Source organism: Lichenostomus cassidix, chromosome Z (genome assembly GCF_008360975.1).
Source record: "Lichenostomus cassidix isolate B80296 chromosome Z, HeHo_3.0, whole genome shotgun sequence".
In the NCBI taxonomy this organism is placed as follows: domain Eukaryota; kingdom Metazoa; phylum Chordata; class Aves; order Passeriformes; family Meliphagidae; genus Lichenostomus; species Lichenostomus cassidix.
The window spans coordinates 67,599,725-67,626,000 of record NC_139511.1 but is presented as its reverse complement, the minus strand read 5'-3'; the positions used below and the strand labels follow the sequence as shown (position 1 = coordinate 67,626,000).

General features: G+C 39.8%; 1 protein-coding gene across 1 annotated transcript in view; it reads right to left on the bottom strand.

Annotated features, from left to right (window-relative positions):
• Positions 1-26,276, bottom strand: part of KIAA1328 (KIAA1328 ortholog) — a 143,276-nt gene that overhangs the window by 72,839 nt on the left and 44,161 nt on the right. The window contains exon 6 of the mRNA XM_085041909.1: positions 163-290. Coding sequence (XP_084898035.1) covers positions 163-290 — 128 coding nt within the window. The remainder of the gene's footprint in view (positions 1-162; positions 291-26,276) is intronic.

The following is a 26,276-nucleotide window of genomic DNA, read 5'->3' as shown; positions in this document are numbered from 1 at the left end:
TGCTTTCCTGCAACCCGTGTATTAAGGAAAGGACCCATGGGAAACCAATCACAAAACAGTATTCAACACTTTATGATACATGACAATACACCTACAGTTATGAAAAGATGTTTTGATTATGCTATTTTTTAAAAAAAAGGGAGATGGCAAAAAAGAGCTTACCTTCTGCTCCTTTTCCTTGGCAGCACTGAGTTCAGAAAGGGAGCGTGATAGTTTTTCTTGCTGCTCAGCCAGGTACTTCTGATAAAGGCTCAAAAGTTCTTGGCATTCTCTGTACTGCTGCTGCAGAGGTGAGACATCAGAAGTTAAGGGAAAAACACTCTTTAGCAAACAGTTATAGCCAAATATATACCAACTTATTCTGTGTAAATCTGATTTAGATCCATAACAGTTCAATTTAAAAACAGATACTGTGTGTTTGAGTAGTGCCTAATGATGATAAATCTGCCTAGAGATGAATGTTCAAGTACAACCTTCTTTCAACTCAGAGTGGAAAAAGAAGAATTGCACTAAATTCTTTTATCATCGGAAAAGGGACAGCAGCAGGAGGCAGGTGATGACATTGCTTCAGCTGGAACAACTACAACCCTCTGATTCGTATTCAGCAAAGCCAGCCATTACCAATGTTTATTTATAAATAAATAAATAGCCAGCCAAGTAAGTAAATAGTCCATTTTTAAGCACAGACATCGATTCACAAGCCCACATACCCAAATCCAATCTCTTTGCTTGAGCACCAATGGCTCAAAACCCCACAGCCACAGATGCAGCGCTACAGGCCTTTTACAGACCAGCAATAATTTTTGGACAGTAATCTGGAGAAGCAGCAACTGTGGTGTTTGCAAGGATATTAGCAACAGTGTCCTGCCTTGCTTGCAGCATTGAAATTCCAACAGGAGATAAATCTGCTCTTCACCTGTCATTGTGTAATTCCCTCCCTTGCTCATGTAGCATGGTAAACCATTTATGCTCCCCTCTCTCCCCCCTCACTTTTAATTATGCATGCAGATGGGATAAGGGCTCGCTGTCCAAAGAGATTACTCTGAATAAATACTTTAATAACAAGTCACTGCAATTAAGGTAGGGAACAAAAACTTCTTCAGTCTATAAAACGGTGTTGAGTTACAGATTTCCTTAACATTTTTATGATCTAATCATTGCTTCTGGGCAAATTCATGTTGCAATCACTTTTGCCAATCATGGCTGCATAAATAACTCACTGCTTTGTTATTCCCTGTTATGACCCCAAGGGGTTTTTTTTTTGGTTCAGTTTTGTTGCCTCCCCCCCTCTCCCCCCCCACCACTTCTTCTTTTGCAGGAGGGGTGGCCTTGCCAGGGCTTCTTTTTTGTTGTTGTTTGGTTGGTTTTCTTTCCTTTAAATAGAAGGCTACCGAGAGAATAAGCAAAACATTATAGGAAGGAATGGAAGGTTAATAAACCCCAATGTTGAAATCAATCAGGAGAACTCTCATAAACACCTTTGCTCAGCACCTGGAAATATGGGAGAGTACAAACAATGGTCTTAACAAGCTAATTGCTTTCCAGAGCAAGCCTGCCTGAAGCCTGAGCTGTTTTACATTTCAGTTCATTTCGTCAGAGAGCACCAAAAGGCTGAAGTGATTTGTGGTGGTCTCAGGAGTCTCTGCCAGCTATGATGTATATAAAAGGAATTTTTTATTCCAGTTGTAACCATAGGCAGTAATGTTTATAGTAGGTGAACATATTAGCCTGGACGCAGGGCATGAATTTTACTCTAGCAAAAGCCAGTTCATTTATACAGCCTAAGAGTTAAATGTCGGTATTTGAAGACAAATTATAGGGAAATTCATTTAAACTCATGTTATGTGGCAGAATATAAAAACGGACAGTCCTATCTATCTTTATCAATTTTTTACAGCCCTCTTAATTCACTTTGCTTCCAGCAACCCCTTCCCCACAAAACAGATTTTGCCCTCTCCTCCCTCCAGCTAGCACACTGCTGGCATCAGGAATGAGCACCCTTAGCAGCCTCGGGGCACAAAAGTGATAGCCAAGCACCCACCCTCACTCTGCCACAGTGCTAGTATCAGTCCTACAGGAAAGCCAGGCAAGATTGGCCCTCACTCCCAGGCACCATTAACACGATGTCCCATTTGTGTTTTACAGACCACAGAGCTGCAGAGCCCTCGCTGTACACGATGCCACCACCTCTTGCATGTGGCTGCCAAAGTTATTTAAAATACAGCTTTAAACATGACATGCAGAATTAACATTAGCAAAGTATGCAAGCAAATCCTGATTGTCCAAGGGCCAGTTGTGTGATCACGAGTGGGAAGGGCAACAGCTCACATGAGCTTGAATGGCAACCGAGATGTTCCTCAAATCCTTGTAAGATTTGGTCAGCAACAGTCACTGCTACAACTTGCTGTATTAAAAGATTAAAACCTTGCTCATTCACACAATCAGTCTACATTAAGCAAAGTATTGTTACAGCCACCATAGTCTAAGAGTTTTAAGCCCTGTTTTGCTTATTAAGTAAACATGAAGCTTCAAATATGAAAAAAGAAAAAGTTCCTTTAAGACACATGCAGAATAGCTGAAAGTATGGCAATTCTCAAAAATGTGCTGGTACATTTACTGCAGAATATGTTCTTAAGAAAGAAAAAAAAGCCTTAATATTAGAGCCTATGCACTCATTCTATTGAATTTTTTGCTAAAAGCAGCAAAATTATCTCATTTTTTTCTCCTACAAATTAGCCAGGCAATACACAACACTGCCACAAAAGTATTTAAATCATTGAGATATAACAAGGTCATGCATCTACTAAGGCAATACAGTCTTTGGACAAACGTGTTCCTTATGATAAATATTTTCATAATCTGCTTTTTTTTAAAAAAAAAAAAAGCAGTTGTAAGGTTGAAAAAACAGTATAGGGTAAGTCCTACAGATTTACAAAAAAAGGTAATATAACTAAACGCACACATTAGGTAATTCTTCATGTGTTCAGGAGCACAAATATTGGATTTGCAAGATGTTAGTTACGTGGGAGAAGTGGTACTTGGCATTTCACTGAATGGTAGTTTTATGTCCAAGAAATATGCATTTGAATGTATTAGAGTAATACTTTTTATGCAGTTTATTAGTAAAGTATTAAGGTTGTACGTGGAGAGGGGAAACAAAAAAATAAATCAAAATTAGAAATGCAAAGGTTAGGATTTCAACAGCCACATTTACGTGTCATACTGCAAGTAGTACATATTTTATAGAATAAATTAGTTAATTTTTTTTTTCACTGAATGTAAGTCAAAGAATTAAGAGCTCATTTATGGCTCGTAAGAGATAATAACCTCAGTGGAGATAGCTGGCTTTGAGAAGAGGGGCTGCCAGCACACAGCGGTGACACGCCTACAGAAGCCAAGGGAGAATGCCCAGGGAGCCAGGCAGGGAATAAAGAGCTTTTCCTTCGGGGCAAAGCTTCACAAGAAGGCACAGCCAACCTAATGCTCAACTGCTTCCAAAGATACTCTCCCACTCCCTCCTTCCATTCACACCAGCTCTGCAGCCCCCTCCACATCATACAGGGCTGAGCAAACTGATGCAGCAAGGCAAAGAGACAGTCAGGCACAAGATCCAGTAGGAGGCAAGCAGTGGGAGTGAGAGCTGGGAGCAGAGGACACCTCTTACAGCAGCACTCACCAGTCTGGGAATGTTTATCCACCTTGCAAAGTCTCAATCCCACTCTCCCTTCATTTCCACTCTTAATACTCAGGCTTTTAAGTCTGCTCCATGACCACATCAACTACAGCTACAGTTCCTGCTTCCCCAGAAACTGGGAGGGGAAGGTCCAGTCTCTAGCACACCCACTGATCTCCTGCACTGTTCCCAGTCCACTGCCTCCCCTGCCACTTTGAATATAAGTGAAGCCCAGCTTAAAATCTAAATGTTTTAGTTTAGAGCATCCAGCATCTACCTAAGAAGCTCTTGAATTCTACACATGAGCCTCCACATCCTTCTGTGAGCAATATTGATGCTACAGCAATTCAAACAACCACTGGTCTCTTGAGCTCCAGGTTTCCAAATGAAGCCAACACCACGCTACTCCATGAGGACTATTTGCTGAAGTTCTGCTTTTCTTTTGTCACTTTTCAGAGGGAGAAAGACAACCAAACTAGAAGACAGAGAACCTTCTCCTTAAAAAGAACATTTTTGGGGGGCCTTTATTGTTTAAGAAGAAATGTTTAGTTTTATCTCACTTTATTTGAAGAAAAAATACATTCAAAGCAGCTTCTGATCACAGCAAACTGAGGCTGGAAACAACTTTTCTAGAAGCTACTAGCAAGGGAAGAGAACACAGCTAATGAGATTCTTTGCAATCAACCTAATAACAATGGCCCTTCTGTATTTTCAAAGTGTTTGTGAGAACTCACCTCCTAGTGTCACTTTCCTCACTGGTTTGCCAAGATTATTTTTGGGACAGGCAGCAAAAATAATCTGCAAATAATCAGGCAGCAGGTCTACTGTTCCATTTTTACACACGGGAAAATTGTGTCACAGGGAGTCTTTGGGCATGTCTGAGCAAACAGGTGCAGCCCAGCAGGTCCACACTCCACAAGCCAGCCCCAGGACACTAGTCTTGCAGCTGCAGGGTAAGTTAGTACAGCTCAGGCACAGCACTAACAGACCAGATTCATCTTGCACCTGATTAGCTCAGAGTACGACTTTTCCTGCATTCACCCATGCAGAAAAGCCCTAATAGACCTCCCAAGCATCAAACAAGATGCCCAATGATGACTCATTCCCTTAGTCCTGGCCTGTAGCTTCAGTTTAGACTGTCCTTTCACTCAGGGCTGCATTCTCTGATCCATGGCCAGAAGAGAGCACAAGAGCTGAATCTCCATCTTCAGCCACAAGATGCTGCAATCCCATCAGCTCCCATATCCAATGGAAGATTCTCTAGAGACTCAGAGCTATTACAGAGATATGCAAAGATGAATAAAGCAATCAAAGGAAAGAAAAAGTCAAATGCACATGAATTGGATTGGAATTTAAATCAGACAGCATTAACTGCAACTTTGCAGTAGAGATACAAGAAACTTTCAGTGATGTGATTTCAGCATGTGATGTAGAAGGTTTTTTGACATCTGAAATCATGACCCAGCAGCCACAAAACACTGGTCTTTTTAAATTCCCACTTAAGGACATGCACCTAGAAACCTGACTAGTTATCATCATGTTGGCAGATTCAGCAAAGACTCAACTCTCTTCACTGCCTCAGGTAGTCCCTTGAAGACAAATGCTGCAAAGAAAGTTAGACAAGGAAGGAGATGCTGAGAAAGTGCCACAGACAGTGGGTTGCTGAAGCTACACTGAGCACTGAGAGGTCTTTGGTTTCCCAAGAAAAATCTATTCAGATAAATTGCAGGCAGACCTGAACTTATCTGCATGCCTTTCCAACCAGGTGTGTGTGCCAGACCCATTCAAGGAGCCACGCACAGTCCCAGCAAAACACCATCAAGCTCAACATGCCTCATCTAACTTATCTTGCTTTGATGTTTTTGTGGAGTTTGTTTGGGGTTTGGGTTTTCTTTTTTTTCCTTTTTTGCCAGCAGCAGCAACGATACAGCACTTCCAGAATGCAGCTGGACCACGCTTGGCACTCAAAGGATGTCACAGCAAGCTCACAGCTGTTTAACAGACACACCACTGCATCCGTAACTTTGGCACCATGTGCTACGACCACATTTCACTGCAGAGGTACTCAGCAGCCCAAAAATTACTTTAAAGAATACTGCAAGAGTAAGAAAGCATTTCACCAAACTGAGGCAAAGGCTAAGACCCATGTGGCTGGGTCTCCAAACAGTGCTATCCCTGTAGCTACAGCTAAGGATCAAGATACATCTAAACATGCATAGTACACGGGAACCAAATTTATGGTCTGCAGAGCCCCAAAGACCCAGGACAGACTCATGACAAATTCCACTACAAGTGCGCTCAGTTTGAAGTGGACCCACTTTTTTTTCATGCATCACCCAAGCATGTATTTTGCACAGTATTTTGACACGTAAAGCAATGGGGTTTATTTTCTGCCTTAATATTTTGCATATCAATAGGAGAGATACCGTGCCTTTTGGGAAAGAAGCAATATGTATGTCATTCTGATTTCCACCTGCAGGCTTTTTTCTTCCTAACCAAAGAAAGGATTAAAATAATGCAGCTTCAACTACTTACATATGAAAAGTCATATGAATAAAAATAAACTGCTGGTATTAATGAATTAACATCTAAAAAGAACACTTTAAAATATAAACTAAGATATTCTAAGCTCTTTCCTTTAGCATTTAACAATTACATACTTCATTGGAAGCTGACCCACATTTAATTTTAAAATACTACTTGTGTTTAATACATACAGTCCTGTGCTTTGACAATCTCATCTCAGAAGAGCAACAGGACTGCATTTTGGAAATCAGACTATCCAGGCACAGATCAAAGTCAACCCTAACATGCTTCTTCTGCCTTTAAAATTAAGAGAAATAAAATAAGTGGTTTGACTCTATGTGAATCATTGTTCTGAGACAGGGTAGAGACTAGTAACTTCTATGAAGGTTTATTATCTAAACTCTGAAGTTGCTGCAAAGACTGAAGGTAATAAAATGTTTTATGAACAACTTCACTTCGCTCGTTCTTATATAACTGAGTTTATGTGGACTCCCTGGCACAGTGATGCTAAGAACCTGTAGGGAACTTTCTGCACATCCACTTTTCGATGTATTAAAGAAATCATCTGGTGAGAGTCTGAACCTTATGAGCCTTCAATTCAAAACACAATTTCCTTCTGATCCAAATGCCTTAGGAAGCACAATTCTGAAAGCACTATAAAGAAGCAAGTCACATACAATAAGACAGAGTGATCTCCAATCTGAAGCCCAACAGTTACATTTTAATTTACACTTGAATATTTTAATGTTGTTATCCAGTCAGTAAATTAACTCAAGATGCAAGAATAAAAAGGGAAGATGCATAGGGAAAAAGGTCACAAGGTCCACAAAAGTTAAGAACTTCACTTCTGTTTGAAGCATCAGCATTATGTTGTTGAATGCCACAGCTCTCATATAAAGGAATTGCTTAATACATTCCCATTCTGTTTGAAGGGAAATTAAATTTACATTCTTTGGGAATATGGTATTGTAATTAGTTCATGACTTGATTACACTTTGAAGTGAGCCGAGACTGCATTTGGTGCATACAAATTAGTTAAGTTATGGTTACCTACCTAAAGAAAAGCGACTGAGTTAAGAAAGTTAGGGACAAAGCCAGGGCAGTCCTTCAGAGCTTTCAGGAAGCACATGTAAAACAACAAATTCAAATCTAGTCTCTGGACTCACTGATGTCAAGGGTGAACAGAAATAAAAAACACAGTTTCCTAAACAGCTAGAAGAGTTGTTTTCAAAAAATAATCTTTCTGTTTCCACCTATAGCACCTGTACAGCCACTGTTAAAACTGGTCCTGAAAAAAATGCAATAAAAGATACAAGATTTCCTAGCCTGGCTAAATTCACCAGCATGATTTATCCTAGTACTTGTAATTCTGTAATTTCCTTTACAGACAGCCTAAGTTTTTTATCATCTACCAAGATGCTCTGATCCACACAGATGATGAAATTCCCAAGTTCACTTTAACACTCTGAAAAATATTGAGATGCACAATACAAATATAGTGCATCTAAAATTGGCCAAAGAAAAAGATAGCCCATATGATTTGATGAGAGCAAGAAAAGCATTTAAACCTAGAACTAATTCCCAATATAGCAGATGAACTCAGAGAAGTCTCTAACAGACTTTCAAAATGCAAAAACAGTTTAGGGTATGGGATTTGATCCTACATATTGAAAATCCTTTCCACAGGATATGCCAATCAAACTGGACAGCTTATCTGCTATGTTCTCTGGTTCAAAGGTGGGTAAGGACAAAAATATCACACGCCATCGTATGCCAGCAGATGTGCCTGGATCGATAAATGCAAATACCATCTCAGAGCTCACATTTTCTATTCCAAGTGGAAAGCACATCTTCAGCCTTACCTTCATTAATACAAACAATAGGATACTTACCAGGAAATGAAAAAAAAATAAAGATTTGTTTTACAGACAACTTTCTTTTACTGAAAAGGAAGGACATAACACACAAAAGACAAATCATGCCACTATATATACTGGCAAAAACATGCATTTTTGTAATAATGAACATAAGGGTTCTGATGAGAGAAAAAACTAAGAACCTGCATACATGAAATACAGACCACACAGATCATTGTAACAAGATACTGATCCTGGCATGGGCTATGAAAATTTTGACTTTTAGCTTAAGAACTGTGATAGCAGGAGATTTTCCAGACTGGTAAGAAGGAATTTGTTTAGAACATACTTGCTCCTTTCGGGGGAGCTCTGCCAATGACTACAGTGACTTTCTGAATTTAAAGACTTCCTTCGGCATTTGCTTAAACGGCACAGCCACCCAGCCTCTTGCACTGGAAACTGCGAAGGAACTTGTTACTTATCTTTGTCTGCCTGCCAGTAAACGTACCATGCATTTTTTATGGAAGAATGGAGCCTGGAGATTCAGACATACACAATTTCTGTGCAAAACAGTCCCAGCACCTGAGAACAACTCCACACGCTTCACCATGTACGAAAGAAAACAATCACAACCTGCGCCGAGTGGGAACACGAAGCCAAAAGGAAGCATTGTACCTACCACCACCCACACAAAACCGGAGCTATTTTTCCTTCCACATATTTGGAGCGCAAAATTAAACAAATAAAAGGAACACTGCATAATTTAGCTTTCATTTTCTATCAAATTGCTCATAATTGTAACCATAAAATGATAATATTGTGCCATATGTGCATCTGCAGAGCGGCAGCGGCGCTGACCGCCGGGCCAGCCAAAAGTGGGGCTGTGCCGCCACCCTGTGGCCGCTCCGGGTATTGCGGCTCCCGGGAAACCGCTCAGGTTCATTTTCTTACAGAAAAGGGATCTAAAGCATCGCTTTCAAACGTGAAAATCCACCGTGCAATCCTCCTGCTACTGTTCTTCCTCAAATTGCACTCTCCCCCATCCGCAGAGGCAGTCACGGCTTTATGTGAAATACTCATCACTGGGAGTGCTTGCTGTTTTAGTCGCAGGCCTTTGTGAGAATTAAAAAATCTTGCACAGTAGCCACCGTTACCGTTTACACAAAGCCATTTGTCATTTCAGTACTACTCAATATTAAAACAGACATGTTCCTTACTCTAATTTGACAATGGAGCTCCTGGCAGAAGCCCGAGGAGGCATAGGTGGGAATTGAGGTATCTGAGAAAAGATGCTCAGCCTCTTATGTTTAGACACAGTAAGAGGAGTTATTTAATAGGATAAATGTGAGCTCAGAGTTAGATGCGTGGACAAAAAGGGGATGAAGAGGCAAAAGAGAAATGGAATGTAAAAGCTGAACTTACTGAGAGCAGAGCTACAGCACCTCCATCTCAATTAAAGAACATGCATAGTAAATTAAAAAGGTGTCTGCTTCGCAGGGAATGAGAATGTAAGATCACAAAACATCAACTCATTTTATAGCTAAGCTAATCAGGTTTGGTCTTGGTTACTATCAGAACAGGGATCACCTGAGAATACACAGTGGTGTCTGTCTTGTTGCTTCCTTGCAGGAAACAATCAATCATTGCTCCTAATTTTATATATTTGCTTGATGTCTCTCACTGAACCTTTTCCTTACCCTCAAATAGGAATAATGCTGATGGAGAAAGGCAGACTCCTTCAGCCAAGCTCCCACCATCTTCAGAATGAGAAATTCCTCGTTTGGGTCCTTATTGGAAAGGAAAAGGGGATGCTAGGGGAAGTTTTTGTTCGCTGTTTCCTAACATGGTTACCACTCCGTATCTTCCACAGTAGGCATTAGGTTTGGGTATTCAAACTTTCTTATTTCTTCCTTTTAAACTAGAACATAATCAAGACAGCAGCATGCAGATTTTAATCTGACTATTGGCAAATGGTGCAAAAGACAAGATAAAAATCTGCAAATGCTGCTGGACGAAAACAGAAAAATAATAAATACCAGTGAGCCAAGAAATTTTGCCCTTCTCATGGAACTGCCTTCAGTGCTATAGCTAGAAGAGTACTGAATGTAAAAATCACAGATCATTCTAGATATTTTCATTTTTTCCTGTAAAACTATTGCTATTTTGACAGTCTTTCTAACCTCGTTAGAACTCAATCTGTTTGCACAATGTAGATAAAAGAAACACAGTGCTCCTTTTGCTAAGAGAGAGTTGAGGTCAAAACAGACTCTATACTAGCACAATAATATTAAGGGAGGTGTCCCCAAGCCCAAAAAAGGGAAAATATTCCATGATGGAAAGATCTTTTGCACCACGTGCTGTACACATCTCTGATGAGGTAAGTACTTCAAAATTACAAAGGCCTCCGGAAGTTGGTCCTTTTTTGCAAAATCTGGCTTTATGCATGCCAAACCAAGAAGCACTGGTTTTACTGAACTGAGGCCAGTAAAGGAAAGATTTAATAACAGCCTCATTATTAGGTTCATTGTTGTAGGACTATTTAATATACAAGATTAACACATCTTATCTCCCACTTTCACTCAAACCTATTATACCCCTCATTAATACATGCACATTTCTACATCATTTACAGCACTCCAGGTCTCAAACAGTATTGCCTGAAACTGGGTGTGTTCTGCTGCTCTTCCTGGTGATAGGCTTTTTTGCAGTAACAGGACTCAAAAATAAGCCTCACAACTCAAAATTAGAGATATGGGTAGGTAAACAGGGCTGTCTAAAACTGGAAGGAATGAAAAATCAAAAATCATTTGTTTTGTCAACACTCTGGATTTCATTTCTTGATTTCAGTTCCCTCACATCCAGACCATTTACATAAGATAGGAAACGTCTACCTTCCCAGCCTGACAAATAATGATATCCTTTCCTCCTGGCAATCTGAGATGTAGAAGTAGGGAAAGTGACCCACAGCTCCCCAGATTAAGAGGCATTTTAAAGATCTTCAGATCTGGATGATCAAAGAAATGGAAGCTGTAAGGTAAGAACAGTGCAACAACACCTCCCCAGATTACATTCCTTTGTGTCCATGGATGTACCAGGGCAGACCAGAATAAAATTATATGAAGGGGAGGAAAATGTATCTGTTTTTATGTTCTCGGTAGACGGAAGGGTGCAGGTTGGCCCTTATTCTAACAAACTGTTAGGAGCTTACAAGCTTCTCAGGACAGAGAATACCCACCTGCAACTGAACAGATTCAGGTGTTTGCAAGCCCTCCTGAGTTCCCCCTAAGATGTGGAACTGTTCTCACAGGAAGCTGCAAATGTTTATAGGGACTCACCTAAACAAATTCCTAAAAACAACAACACCACCAACACCATCCAGTGCTATCAAGCATAGACAAACATTCTGACTGCAGTTTCGAACTACAGGGTTCTGGACATTGTGACACTTTGGGCGGGTGAGTATTGCTGTTTGCTTATCCTACCCTGACACTTTGCCACATGCTTGTGGCAGTATTGTAACACTGAACGTTAACACAGTTATGTTTTATGTTCTCACCATACTACAATTACTAAGTCAAACATATGAAAACATGCTAAGAGCAGTGAAGATAGCTCTCCTCCAACCATCTGAAGAGAATTGCTACCCTTTGTAAGTTGTTAGAAAGCATGTTTACAAAATGCCTTTTCCCCTCACACTTGACTTTCTGAAGCTAGGCTGTGGTAACAAAAAGGTTTTCAAATCAAATGGTTAATATTTATTGAAGAGAAAGCAAATGAATGACCTGGAACAATTCTCCTGGGAAGTACTGCTAGCAATGACTTGACTTCCAGGGGTCAAATGTACAGCTCTTGGAATTTTTTCTACTGTTCTTGGAGATAAAGATGTTTACGCTGGCTGATTAATTTTATATCAGAAAATGCATCTCACCAGGACATGCCCAGAGTGACACTGACCCATTCACACTGAAATTTAGAATTTTTGGAATTGTACATGCTTTCAGGTAAAGACAGTCATGAGGTTTAGGAAGTTGACAACCTCCTACAAGAAAAAACACTCATCACTAAATCCTCGGATTTGTTACCACGGAAGAATAGCTGACATTCTGGAGGCGTTCTTGACTTCTTACAAGGAGCATACCAAGACATCCAGCGGATGTGTATGGACCAAGGAAGTATAAGATATTGGTGGGGAAGATGGAAAACCTCTTCTCCATAGCTATGACTTTTTTTCCCCTCCCACTATAGCTCTCCATTCATCATAGAGAAACATTGCTAAGTGTTAGCCTTGAGGATATCAGTGCTGGAGGGCTGTTAGTCCTGAAGACAGGAATTCCTGAATCTAAGCTAAAAAGTGCTCATCAGAAGAAAAAAATAGCTGAAAAGAGTTTGCATAAAGACAGTTACTGGCAGCAAGAAAATGATACTTTCAGATATCCTCCTCTCACAGGATTAATATTTGAGTAAGCAAATAGTTCTTTGGCAAGTTCTTTACTTATTGCAATGCAGTCAGAATCACAGTGAGATGACTCCATGCATACAGCCACTGCTGATAATGCAGGGATCACCACGGATGCTTAGAAGAGCTTAGTCAAGTCAGGAATGGAACAGGCCTCCTTGTAAAATACATTCCCTTGGTTATAATAAATTTCTGAGCCATCAAACCCAAATGCAATGTAAGGAAATGGGGAAAAAATGCCGAATACTAAGAGGTTTTATAGAAAAATGGCCTAGAAAAATCAAAGAAATTAGGGGTATTTTCCAGACCAATAGGTGATCTTAGTAACCTGCATGCCAAGCAAAATGGGAATGCCTATTTTCTGCCAACAAGTAAGAAAGAATAATTAATGTTTGTGAATACCTTGCAAGGACCCTGGACTAGAAGTGACTGGCTTTCAGGAAATGGATCCTAATAAAATTTAAAAAACAAATAAATAAATCTAGAGAGCTGTTTTCCTCCCAGAAGCTCAAAACAGAAGACAAGTAAAGGGCACAAAAGCATTGAACATTTAGTCAAATTTTCTCACTGATAAACATCATGGAGACTATGGAGGAGTAATAGCCCCCAAAGAATTAACTACTTTTGTACAGGTTTAATTTAGAAGCCAAAACTTCAGCAGAATTCTTAGTACTTTTCCTTAATTTCAACAGATCAAGGAAACACCCATAACTCTTCCATCACAAATGGAAACTTATTCCTGTGCTAACTGCCAGAAACCTTCATCATTGCAATATCTCAACACCTCACAGGCATTAACAGACTTACTGCCATCATCCCTGAATGTTCACTCAACAGGGAAGATCACATGGGGGAAGCCAAGCTACAGACAAGGCATGTGATTTACAGGACTTCACAAAAGTAGGAGAACCCACGTGTATCAGAGCTGAGAGTTCTTCCACAAGAGCATGCAGGTCCATTCTCTGAACTGTTGCACCCCATACTGCTGCTATAAGTTTCTGGGCAGCCTCCCTGACATCCAATCCCTAGCTAAACCAGGATAAAAGGAATTTTTTCCAAGTTTTCATGAGTAAGACATTTCATATATTCTTGCCATCCCCTTGCAAGGATTAAGGTGAGAAAGAACTGAAGCAAAATAGGGACAAAAATTAAAGCAGTAACCATACCACAACACATCTGCCTCTGAAGCAAGAAGGAACAGAACCAAAACATCTTCAGATCTGACAGACTGCTCTGCTACCAATCTGCACTAGCAGGTGAGACATGTCACTCCACGACAAGAATCAGAAATAAAGGAGCTAAATGCAACTTCTAGCGTTTTGTACAATTTCTCTCTATTGTGCAACAGGAGACGACAAGCAGCTCTAACAAAACATGGGGAGATTTTTCTCCCCTGAGCTGCAAAGCTTTAAAATTAGCACTTTGTGTATGCTTGTTCTTTTAATGTCTGCATTTATTAAGGAGCAAAACAACCATGCATCTGAAATGCCAGAGAAATATGGAGCCATAAATAATGCCACATTCCTATTCACACCTAATCTAAATATTTATGTAGTAATTTACCAGCAAAAGATGCAAACTATTCTTTAAATGCTACATTGTATTAAAGGTTAACCACATGACATGTTTTATTATAAGGCTCTGAATTATGTTTAACACAAATTTTTATCTTCAGTGAAAGTTTTGGTGTTGAAATGGATGGACAGGGACAAGGAGTTTCAGTCACCTCTCAAAGATGAATGGTGAAGTTCGGACTTCTTCAGAATATTTTCAGCCTACATAGCCATAGGCCATGCAGCTCAGCAGCATACTGATCGGGAGGAAGAGCCACCTTGTTCAAAACTAGGAGAGCTGGAAATAGCTCTATTAGTGAGGCTTGATGCTTACAGCAGGCCTGTTGATGCAGAGTTTAACTCAGATACGCAGCCTCTGCTGGAATCAGTGCCAAATCAGAAGGGCTGTGCACACATCCCTGAGGGGAATGTTAAAGGAAGAGGAGAACTGCCCCCAGTACAAGCACGTGCCCCTGGATTTCACAGGTACACCTCGTCAGCGATGTAACACTTCTCTGCCCAGCACCTTACACAGGAATTCATGATCCTCACTCAGTCCTGCAAAACCAGCTTCTCTTTCACTTCATGTCCTGCTACAGTCATCATCACATATTTATGGCTATAACTGTTCCTTTTCGTTCCTCCTTCAGCTCTCACCTTCATGCCTTCTGTTCCTAAAACCTTTCATATTAGGCATAGTTTCCAACTTATCTTCTGTTTTCTCTCTTACGCAAGGCTTTCTTTAGAAATATTACTTTGCTGACTTCGTTTCCAATTCTCTTGATCTCTACGTGATCTTCCACACAGAACACTTTCTTCATGTCATCACTTTCCTCAGATGCAAGACCTTTGAAGTTCCCTACAGACTCAGCCATGCAGGAACTGATACAAAGATTTTCCTGTGTTTTCCTTTTTCACGAACAGAGCCCCTTCCATTTATACTACATTGAGAGACATCCATCCACTCTTGTGTGACTTTTTGAGCCTATAATATGCCAGAGTTTCGAAGGCTGTAAAATAGAGGGGTAAAAAAAAACCCAACATTTAAACTTAAGTAGTGTTCTAGGAGCTAAATATCTTCCAGCTTGTAGTATAAGAAGAAAATTAACCCAACTGCCAATATGCCACTTCCTAGACTGCAACTCTTGCAAGAAGAGAAATTCCCCAGCTCCAAGCACAAGGTATTCACAAATAAACATTATGACCCTTTTTAAAAGCCCAAATTCTTCACATTTCCTTTGTGACTGCTAAAGCAGATACCTCTAACTCAACAGCAGGAAAGGCTCACTTTTTTCCAGACACAGCTAATCAGGCAGAGAAACATGAGATCTAGTAATGTTCCCTGCTTCAGCAAGAGATGAAATGCAGACTTATTGAGAGAATCTGCATTTTTGGTTCTCATTTGTTCTGCCTGAATAAGCTTACTAATCTGAGGCAACATTTTCAGACACCAGTATTTTGAACACCACTGGTCTCTGGGACTATCTTTTTCTGCATCTCACCTTATTTAGATTGAAGAAACCTTGGCATACAAAAAAAAACAGAGGAAACTGGAAGCATAAATGTTCATTCTTAAGTTGCAGTAAAATCTTTCATTTCAGTGATATACAGAAGTACTTGGAATGTATTACAGCTGATAAATGCAGAAATGAAGTATAGAATACTACTGAAAATAGACCTTATTTGTATGCACGCCGTACAAATATGTTAAAATACGTAGTTAAATATGCTGTTGGAGTTAAGTAGCTTTCATAGAAGAGAATCATTGCAATTATCAGTGGTAATAGCAAATCCTCTCTGATACAGATGTTTACTTCCTGTTCCAAGAACTAGGGCAGGAAACAGCCATGTTAAAAATATTTGTCTACCACCATCTATAGTGTTCCTATTTGTTACAGCTAAGTGTACAACCTGTAACAAAAATAGATAGTTTTTTCTTCCTCCCCCTCCAGCATAACTTAATATATTTAAAACCTTTAGTCAACAACCAAATGCCTGCTACCATATTTCGGTACAAGCTGTCCCTAACTACAGTCCTATCTCTTCAGTTAACAACTGGAACACAGAATTAGTCATCTCTGGGAAACAGCATTAGCTTTTCATCACAAAAAGCTCAATTAAAGCCCATTTGAGAGAAGCTGAGCCACTTCTTTACTGCATTTTTTTTCTTTCCCTGCCTCTTGATAGCTAGGCTGAACCTAAATATTATTAACTGCTGTGAAGGGTAATATGCAAAGCCTAAGTAAGTACAGACCTGACTATGGCAAGTGCATCTCTCAGTTGTGATGCACGGCGGAAGAAAAAAGAAGTCATCCACATAAGGACACAGTTTCTTCCCAATGCCCACATGTTTACTTTTTGCCAATTTCTTTTGTGAAATGGTAGAGGTGTAACTGTCTATTCAATTTTTTAAATTTCATTGTGTGCCTTCTGTTTCTCAGAACATGGCAAATACTGTCTCTACACTACATCCCTAGTACTTAGAATGCAAAACACTTTATGACACTTCTAGCTCTGGGAGAAGAGAAAATGAAGCATGAAATAAGAAATATACTAGCAGAACAATATTCATTCACACTGGTAAATCTGTATACTGCTGCATTGGGAAAGTATTAGTATTTGGGGTTTTAGGCTGTTTTTTTAGTATGTTTGCCCAGCCTGTCTGATGTTAATGGTATGTCTGTCCTTGCAGCTTTTCCATGTAACATGCAACCCAGATGCCAAATTCATCAAATTATGCTCAAAACCAACAGATGTCTATGTTCTCATTTAAATGACAAATATTTTTTAAGCTAAACGATGTAATCATCCTCACAGTTCTTCATAAATCCGCCACCCCTGAAAAACATGATCACATTCATTGCAGAGTCTGAGGCCAAACACAGAGCTAGAAATCTTTTCTCTCCTAACAAGAGTCTAGAACTAGAAATAGTATTTTCTCTTCTAGCAAAAGTCAAGACAACAGATTCACAAACAATAAAGCCATAAACACAGAACAAAACACATAAAAGAACATCCTGACTGACCAAATATTGACTTTGGTTGAAAAAAGTTTTCACAAATTATTCTTTGTTTCTTCTAACTTGTACTGAAATTGAAAGAAAATGGCACCAAAAAACAAAAAAAATCACACTCTTTTAAGTCCATTATATACCAGCAATATTCAATGTAATGTGCACTAATTCAGTCAGCCTCATGCTGAGATCAGATAATATGTTCTTGCACAGTTTTTAATACACAAAAGCTAAAATTCCTGCAGAAATATTTACAGGCAGGGACAGAAGTCTAAAATTGGTCACATCTAACAAGTAAGAGTTGAGCAAACTACAAATGGAAGAAAGTGCATTGTAAAAACAGAATAAATGCTTTTCAGAGCAGACTTCTGAACCTCAGTACCAAAAGAGGAACTATGAGAATCAGCTGGCTACAGCATATCCCAGTCTGGTGTGTGGTAGGAAAGGTATGGGAGACTTCACACTCTCACACCAGAGAAAATGTATGGAGAGTGCCACTTCTGCAGCAGGTATCCAAAGCAGAAGCAGATTTATGTATATCAGGCTAATCAACACTAAAATGGATGATATATGAGCCACCTAGTGCCTTATGCCAGAAATTCAAATAGTCTGAAAACCACAACTAGCCTTTGTTTTAGACTGTAAGAAACTGGTACAATCCCCTTCAGAGGCCACTTGTACTGCTGCCACCTTCCTCACAGCTCAGGGGAAAGATCCCTCTTATTTTACTTTTAATGGAAAAAAACTTTCCATATACTGCAGGAAGGTACAAGACAGATCAGCACTTCTGTGGGTGAACTAGTTAGAAATTTGGCTAAAGTCATTATAGCTAACTGACAAAGGCTTAAATCTTTTGCTACTGATTTGCTTGAATTATACATCAGACTCGCACTAATGTAATAGGCAACTTGGAATATGCAGCCCTGATTTACCAGGGATTCACTCAAGAAGAATTATTAAAAGTAAAGAACGTACAAACTAAGAGACAAAAAAGCAAAGATAAATGTCACAGCACTCATTTCCATCAGGCCCAGTGAAATAGTGACTGTGTCAAAGCCACAGCATTGGCTATGTACAATGTGAACACGTAACAAACGTAAAAATCAGTTTGTGTATCTCTTCTTTTTTATTTTCTTTCAGTGTCTTGGGGATGACCCACTCCCACCTGCAGTTTTACCTATATTCAAAAGTACCTGGACTCTTTTTGAAGAGAGAAGTTAGTATTTTATGGTTTCTAAACCATTTTCAAAGCCTACCACTTCAGTATCAATACATTTTCAAACAAAGGAACTATCCTAACTATCTCATACAGGAAAAAAACCTACCCATAATTATAACTGTACAACATAGAACACCAGAAGAATTTGCTCGTATTTTGCATCCAATTTAGTTACAGACCACCATAAATGGACAATAGCTTTTTTATTGCACTTCCTTAAGGCAGGAGGGACACAAAACTGTCAGGGGAGGCAGCAAAAATCAAAAGATGATTTTCAACATCCAGGGTAGAACATGCAATGTAGATAACACTTGTTTATTTTCATCCCCAAAAAAACTGATGGGCTCTTATTTACAAGAGACGGGTCTGGTGGGGAAATAGGTACTTAATGTATTCTTTGCATTAAGGATAATATTAATTTGGTACAAGTGTCTTGTATTTCCTGCTACATAAATGAAGTCATTGACTAAGCACCCTAAAATAATCTCATGCCACAAACACCACACACCACTCATCACAGCTGACATTTGCTGCAGGGTTGGTACTGCTGCACTGAACTTAGGCACACAATCCACCTCTTTTCTAATTTAACTAGAATCTATTCTAGTCTGTAGCAGAACTACAATCTTAACTGCAGAATATGTATATTTTTCCCTTGATTGCGTCTACTTGTTCTTTCAAGGGCATTCCCATTAGGAACAAACACTTCTCCATCCTCTCTCCCCCTTAAAGCAGAGTGAAAATAATCCTATCAAGGGAAACTTATTACTGTTTCCAAATTGCGCCTGGCTCTCAGCAGGCACACTCTCCAGGCAACAGTTTTGCCGCTACATTATAACTAATTTTTTTTTCCAGATGACATTTTGTACTGTAAGTAGGTAGAGGAAGGACAGATAAATGTGGTTTGGGATAAGAAAGAACCTTCTTGAGCCAAGCAAAAAAGCACTGTCTCCCCTCACTCTGCACCCTCCTGCAAAGAAATTTTGTTCTCACTCCTCGCAACGATTTCTTAGCACGTTGCACCATGCCCAAAACCAGACCCTTTCACAAATTAACGCTGCGAGAGACGGATGAAACCTGTAGTTTGTTCAAATTTGGAGCTCCTGGCTGCAGAGGATAATGAAGAAATAAAAGGAAAGAGGGGAAGCAGGAGAACAAAAGAAAGCCCAAAGCCATCATTTGATTCCCGGCACCTGGACACGGCACTCGCTGTCCAACGCTGCCACCTGGTGGCCGCACGGAGTGGCGACACAGCCCCGACTCCGAAAAACAACTCGGGAGTGTCACCCACACTGTCCCCTTCCTTCCGCAGCCACCTACTCCTGCATCATCATTCGGAAACATAAAAACCCTTCCGCGGTTCCTGTTCTGTTTGTGTTTATGGCTTTCCGCAATCCTTCCGAATAGATTCACCAGAACGCTTTAAATAAACTGTTCCCACTGAGAAAAAAAAAACCAACCCAACCTCAAGCCAAGACATATTCAACAGAAGTAAATGTTGTGCATTTGATTTTTACTGAGTAGATAAAGAGCAATTTTTAAATTAATTCAAGCTAAAGTCACTAAAGGCTGCTTCAAGATCAATTAACAAAAATGGCTCAAAATCACACTGCATTCTTCCAGACAAAGGGAAACTTATCCAAATACATACCGATGAATTTATGTGTAATTTCTAGCTTTTTAAACAGAAAACAGAAACACACACAAGTCTTACTGACAGAGCCACAAGAAATCTAGCAGGATGAGACAACTAGCTGAAGCAACAGAAAAAGCTTCATATCTTAAACAACTCTTCTGAGCAAAATAATCAAGAGAAATAGATACTTCTTTGCAAACAGGACAGAGAGAACACAATTGCACAGTAACAACCGAGACCTGTGCATGTCAGAACACAACTTCAAAACCAGATTGAAGAGAGCTCAGGAGCTAAATCCCAGCCTTTAATCTACAAGTGTAAGAACAGCAACTCTCAGCCTACCTAAAAGAAAGGTTTATTCACTGCCATTCTCTCTCCCAATAACCCCTGTGGCCCAGTGCCTCCTTGGGAGACTCTCAGCTTAAGAGCAGGTTCAGCTGAGAGATATTATTTAGCCACATCATGCCCGCCTGGACATTACACTGTTCTGCATTTCACAGCCTCCCAGAGGCATTTAACCAGCCACATCAATGTCCTTTCCCACCACGTGCTCTTGTGCTCCTGCATGAATAATGTACTTGCTCCTCACATCTCCCCACGAACCAGGCAGGACTCCTCACCCCATGCAAAGGCGTTTTTTAAAAGCAGGACCATTCCTCTTCATTCCAGAACCCAGGTGTGCAACTCTCCCAGATTCACAGTATCTATACCCTTCCTGCTCACAGAAGTGAGAAACAAAAGTCTACAAAACCCACTGCAGGTTAATGTTTTAGGAAAATGTACTACAGGCTTGATAGGAATCGACGACTTTGTTAAAAGACAGCAAAGCAGCATCCCAGGCTTATTCTCCAGATGAAGCACAGCTCCAACTTCCCACTTTTGCACAGCACCTTTTCATGTCAAATACAACAGTTATATGATAGTTGCTTAAAAATCCTTTTGGCCAACAGGGAGTAATACTTTAAATGAGAGTCCAAAGACGTAGTAAGAACTATGCCATAGCTGAATTATCAAATTTTAAAAAATACTGATGCAGTCAGTTCTACAGGCATAAAGATTGTCAGAAATAACAAAGCTTTGAAGCCACAAAATCCTCTTCGAAGCTTGGCTCCAAGCAACTATCACCTTTTAAGTGTCAACTATTCTAGATTACAACTTTAAGTGAAAGGGCCTGGCAAGCCCAAAGCACTCCGAATAAAATAAATTAATTAATTAATAGACTAAAAATTGAGACCCTGTGATTCAGCACGAGCTTCAAAAAAAATATAAGTAAGATGACTTACGTCAGGCTTATTTCTTTAACTGCATGGGAAAAGACTTTGCAAAGCACATGCAGATTTTTCTAAATAATTTAAATTCTGCAGCTATGAATGGCCATACTGGTGCAACTCAGGCTTTTCTCATTCTGATTTCTTTTTCTTCTGACTAGCAAGTACCATTAAGATGATTTCAGTATTTCTTCTTGTAATTCTCCAACAATAGCCTGACCTTGGTCACTGAAAGTCTTCCTTTGGTGAAGTGAAACAGAACACTTTTTCCTTCTGAACTTGCTGCATCCTTAAATACAGCACACAGTCCCTGCATCCTCATTCTGGTGCCTCTTTGTTTCCAAAAAGTCACAAGTCAGGAGGACAATCAAAATCAAATCACTTTTCCCTCAGCAGGTCTCTGTAATGCATTCAGCTTGCTGTGTTTTCTGTTGTTTTAAATCTGTAATGTCCTCTTCAATTTGTAAATTTTTAATTGGAACCACAAGACATGCAATTGTTCTCCCATTTCTGTAACTCTTGGGAACCTCATACCACTATTGTCTTGTTATTGAGCATTTTACTCCATAGGCTCTGCCAGTTTGATTGCAACTGTTTTCACCAGCTTTTTTTTTTTTTTGCTTTTTTTTTTTTCTGGCACTACATTCAGATTTCTACCTTCCTATCCCTATTTTTACTAGAAAGTCAGACTCAGGTAAACTTTTGTCACTGTCCAGTGCCTGTATCACTCTGGCTAAGTACCTACTACCTTAGAAATTCAGATGCAGAAGAGAAAGATTGTACCTGCTCCAAATAATTCACACTTGAATATAATCTGCAGTAAACTTTGCACCTTATTTCTTTCCTCATCATGATCATAAAACAACTGCTGCAGTTTGTATTTTCTCCAAATGAGATTCCCCAAACATATCCTGAATTCAGTCAGCTATAGGAATTCATTATTTTAGTTCGATCTAGTGCTCAATCTTGATTGTGTCAGTGTCTCAGCTGTCATTTCTTGGCTTCTCCACCTCTTCCTATCACTTCAGTGCTTTACTTTGTTACCTTCCTGCCCACAATGTTTTCCGCCTTTACTCCCATTGTTCTCTGGATATCAAAGAGGACAATCTGCTTTCAAATACTATCTGCAAAGGCATTAACATCAGCTTGCCCTCCTCATTAATGCTATGCCTACAATCTCATCTATTAAGTTTCCATTTCTAATTATCTTGATCCACAAGATATTTAGATGGCAAATATCCTAGTAAAAACACTGTAAATGCACACGCCTAACACAAAAACATAAACACAGTTTTGAGCAAGTCAGATTTGAACCAGACAAATTGAGGCTGTACAAGTAAAACACTAGCACTTTGAGATAAGTTTTGGATGAAACAAGGGAGTAGACCAGAGATCTCCAGTGTGCCATATTCAGCATGGCTCACACGGCTGCAATAAGAAGACAGCAGTGCTCCAGCAGAATATTCCAATCGGCTTTCAAAATAAATCTCAAGTAGGGGGTGTAATAATCAAGTTGGTAAACTCAATTTGAACATGAAACATATTGATTTCTTCTGTGGCTAATCACCATCATGATTCTAAATTATAAAGATCAGAAATTCTCTTCTCCCTGAATGCATACAGTAAATTGCAAACCAACAACAGCCCACAGAGCTGTAATTGCTATCCTGACAGGATAAAAACGCCCACTCGTCCTTTTGTTTTTGTAAGTCCATCTCCTCTCTACCCTTTTCCTCTGCCTTTCATTTTATCTGTTTTTTCACCACAAATGTGAATTTTGGGGATATAAAACCAAAGAGCCTTTTCCAGATGTTTCTACAGAGCACAGTACTTCCTTTGATGCCCCAAAAATCTGCCCTTTCCTGCAGTAAAACACTGCACAGTCTCAGTTTAGTCACAGACTCGTAAAATGCTCTGGGTTAGAAGGGAACCCTGATGATTACTTAACTCCAACCCCTGGCCATGGGCAGAGACCCCTTCCTCTTGACCTCAGGTTGCTCAGAGCCCCATTCAACCAGGCCTTGAACAATTTCAGGCATGGGGCATCCACAGCTTCCCTGGGCAGCCTGTTCCAGGGCCTGACCAAGCTCACAGTAAAGAATTTAAGATATAATTGAAACCTATACTTTCTTTTGGTTTGAAGCCACTCCCCCTTGCCCTGTCACTACATGCCCTTCTAAATAGTCTTGCCTCATCTTTCATTTAAGTTCACAGTCAGTAACCATGACTAATGAACCTCACATATTCCAGTGCTACTTCTTTATAACCTGTGCTCCATTCAATTGAGTCTCTTCATGCATTCTGTTAATTCCAGCCCTCTGTTGGTTTTTGGCTTGTTTTTTTTAAACCACAGTCATCCCATTTCAAGTTACTCCTAAAATACAGATCTCACCCAACCTCTGTAACACTTAACTAATCCAGGAAGATAAGCAGCTCTCTACTATCCCAGAAGACAAGGGAGCTAATGTGTATGTCTCAAACACCAATAACCAGATGGCTGTGGAGCCAACCAAGGACTGTTGGTAGCAATAGACAAGAATTGCTGGTAATAATCAAGGATGGCTGGTTTCTCGTGGACATACTATGAGGAAAAACAGAATGCAGCTGGAGAAGGAGGCATAAAGACATAGGGCAGCACTTTTCCAGGACAAACTTCCTCTTGGAGCACAACACAGTCAAAGTGCAGGAATGAGGCCAAAAAGCAGGCATGGGCTGTAGGGGGATATGGAGACCACCAAATACCCTGAAGCCTCCAACCCATTTCCAGAAAGGCCTGGGAGAATGGACAGCACACAATAACTAAATCACATACAAAGTGAGAAATTGACCTCCAGTGCAGGGAAACTCATCTATAAAAATGTACTCCCACCAAGCCCAGGCATGTGTGCACCACAGGACCCTGCACACCCCATAAGGTGGATCAGCAATGGAGCCAGGACTGATGATCTCTCTCTCTTTCTCCCTCTCTTTAATTCATCACTCTCTCTCTTCCCTTTCACCTCACTCCTTTATCCTAAACTCTCTGTCATGTGCTTTTAGGAGGCCAAGGACTAACATAACAATGTCTGTTCCAAGTGTGTAATTTATTAATAGAACTTTGTGATTGTTTGCAGACCCTCTGACTTCTGTTGTCCCTTTGAACCATGAGTATCTACAAATCTTGGGTGCTCACTTCACCTTCAAGGTGGGACATCACAAACACCAGAGATATGAAAGGAAATTCAAATTCAGACTTATCATAAATATCATTAACCAGTTTGGGGTATTTTGTCACATTTCAGTCCACAGATTTCACTTTCAGTACATTCAATAACCCCGAAGGACTTAGAATTTAAGAGTGTGCAATGTTTAACACTTCTGATACCAATAATACAGGCCAACTATACAATGTAGATTTTTCACAACCACATTACTCTATGGTTTTGCCAAATTTAATACTACCATATTATTATCTACTTCAACTCTCTTTCCTCTAAAAGAGGAAATCTGTTTCATAAAGGTAATACCTCATGGGGTTAATGTTTGTATTATCTGATGTTGAAAAACATGGATAATCTTAACTGTGTCTGACAAGATACCCATGAAAATAAGCTTCACACATCTTTGTTGGGATTACTGCAATACAAAGCTGAACCCTCTTTGAAGACAGTATCTCAGTAAAGTACAGAAAGGTCCCAACCTCAGGGTGGGATGAACAGCTGAGTTTTCTTTTTTGATTTTCAAAAAGATATCATTATCCAAAGCAATAATGTTGAAGCTGTTCATGCTGAAAAGAATCTGCCACCTTCAGAGACCAGGACACACAATATGGGCAATTAAGCTTTAACTGAGATTTGGCTCAAAGTAAGCATGGATGCAAATTAAAGTACGGCAGTCTGGAGCTTACTAGAAGGTCCTGAACTATGACCTTCATCTTTAATAATTAGACAAAGAATCATAAAGATCACTCCCTGGTAAAGAACTGTCTTGAAAATTACAGGAGGAACAAGTTTTAAATATCATACCTTCACTTATTTTCTTAATAATTATCTGCAAAGAGAAGGTAGTGATGGAAAGTGTGGAATATCTTTTGAAGAGGGGTAAGATACCACTCAGATGGTGTTTATTCTCAACATGTACCACAAGAGAGCTTACATCACTGTTATTAACCTCAAAACTAATATTTAAGCATAACTGACTACTTTAAACAAAACCAAAAAAAGAGAAAAGCAGCTCCTTTGAAAAGAACATGCTGCCTCTAGCATACAACACAGCATTCTTGTTCAATCAGCCTAGATGATAACTTTGGCAAAAGAATTGTACTTTTAACCAGGGCAACAGAAGCATTTTTCACCACAGGTAATCCCTTGCTACTACTGGTGCTTAACCAATTCTGTAAGAATAACTCACACAGAACAGCTAAGGGCACAGGAACTGTCCACTCTCCTGCACCTCTCACTGCTCAGAGAACAATCTTTCATTCTCATCCTTTCCACTCTTTGCATATTCACATGCATATTCCCTTCCAAAACAATGCTGGTTGTAACTTTAGCAACTTCAAAGTCCTAAGTAGGAAAATACAATTTATGCATTAAAAAACAGAGGGTTGCCATTACTTGAAAGGAGTCTGTTGGCTACAACTGTCCCCTGCATTTGCACAGATGAGCTGCTAATGAGAGGACTCAGGCATATTTTCATTTGAACTCTAAAATGTCCTCAAAAAGCTCCAGTTCTGTGCCAGAAATTTCATCCTCATGGGTTTAAGCAAAAACAAAGAGGAATTCATTTGCATTCTCTACACAAACAATTTTTAGTCAGCAGAAGGCCTTTCCCTGATGGTAGGAAAAGAAGACTATTGCTCAGATTTCCCTTTATCCACAACTGTCTGCCTGCTCATGTGAGGGCCACACCAACTTAATCATTCTAAAGTTCTGATATTGCAAAGCAAGCCTGCTGAAAATTTCAGGCAATTTTAATAGAGAATTCACATTTTCCATACCCTTCACTGTTCACGTACCCCAAAAGCACTACATCTCTCCATCTACCAAACTGGGGCTTCTGAACTGTAGAAGGGCTCCACTAGATCCCTAAAATTT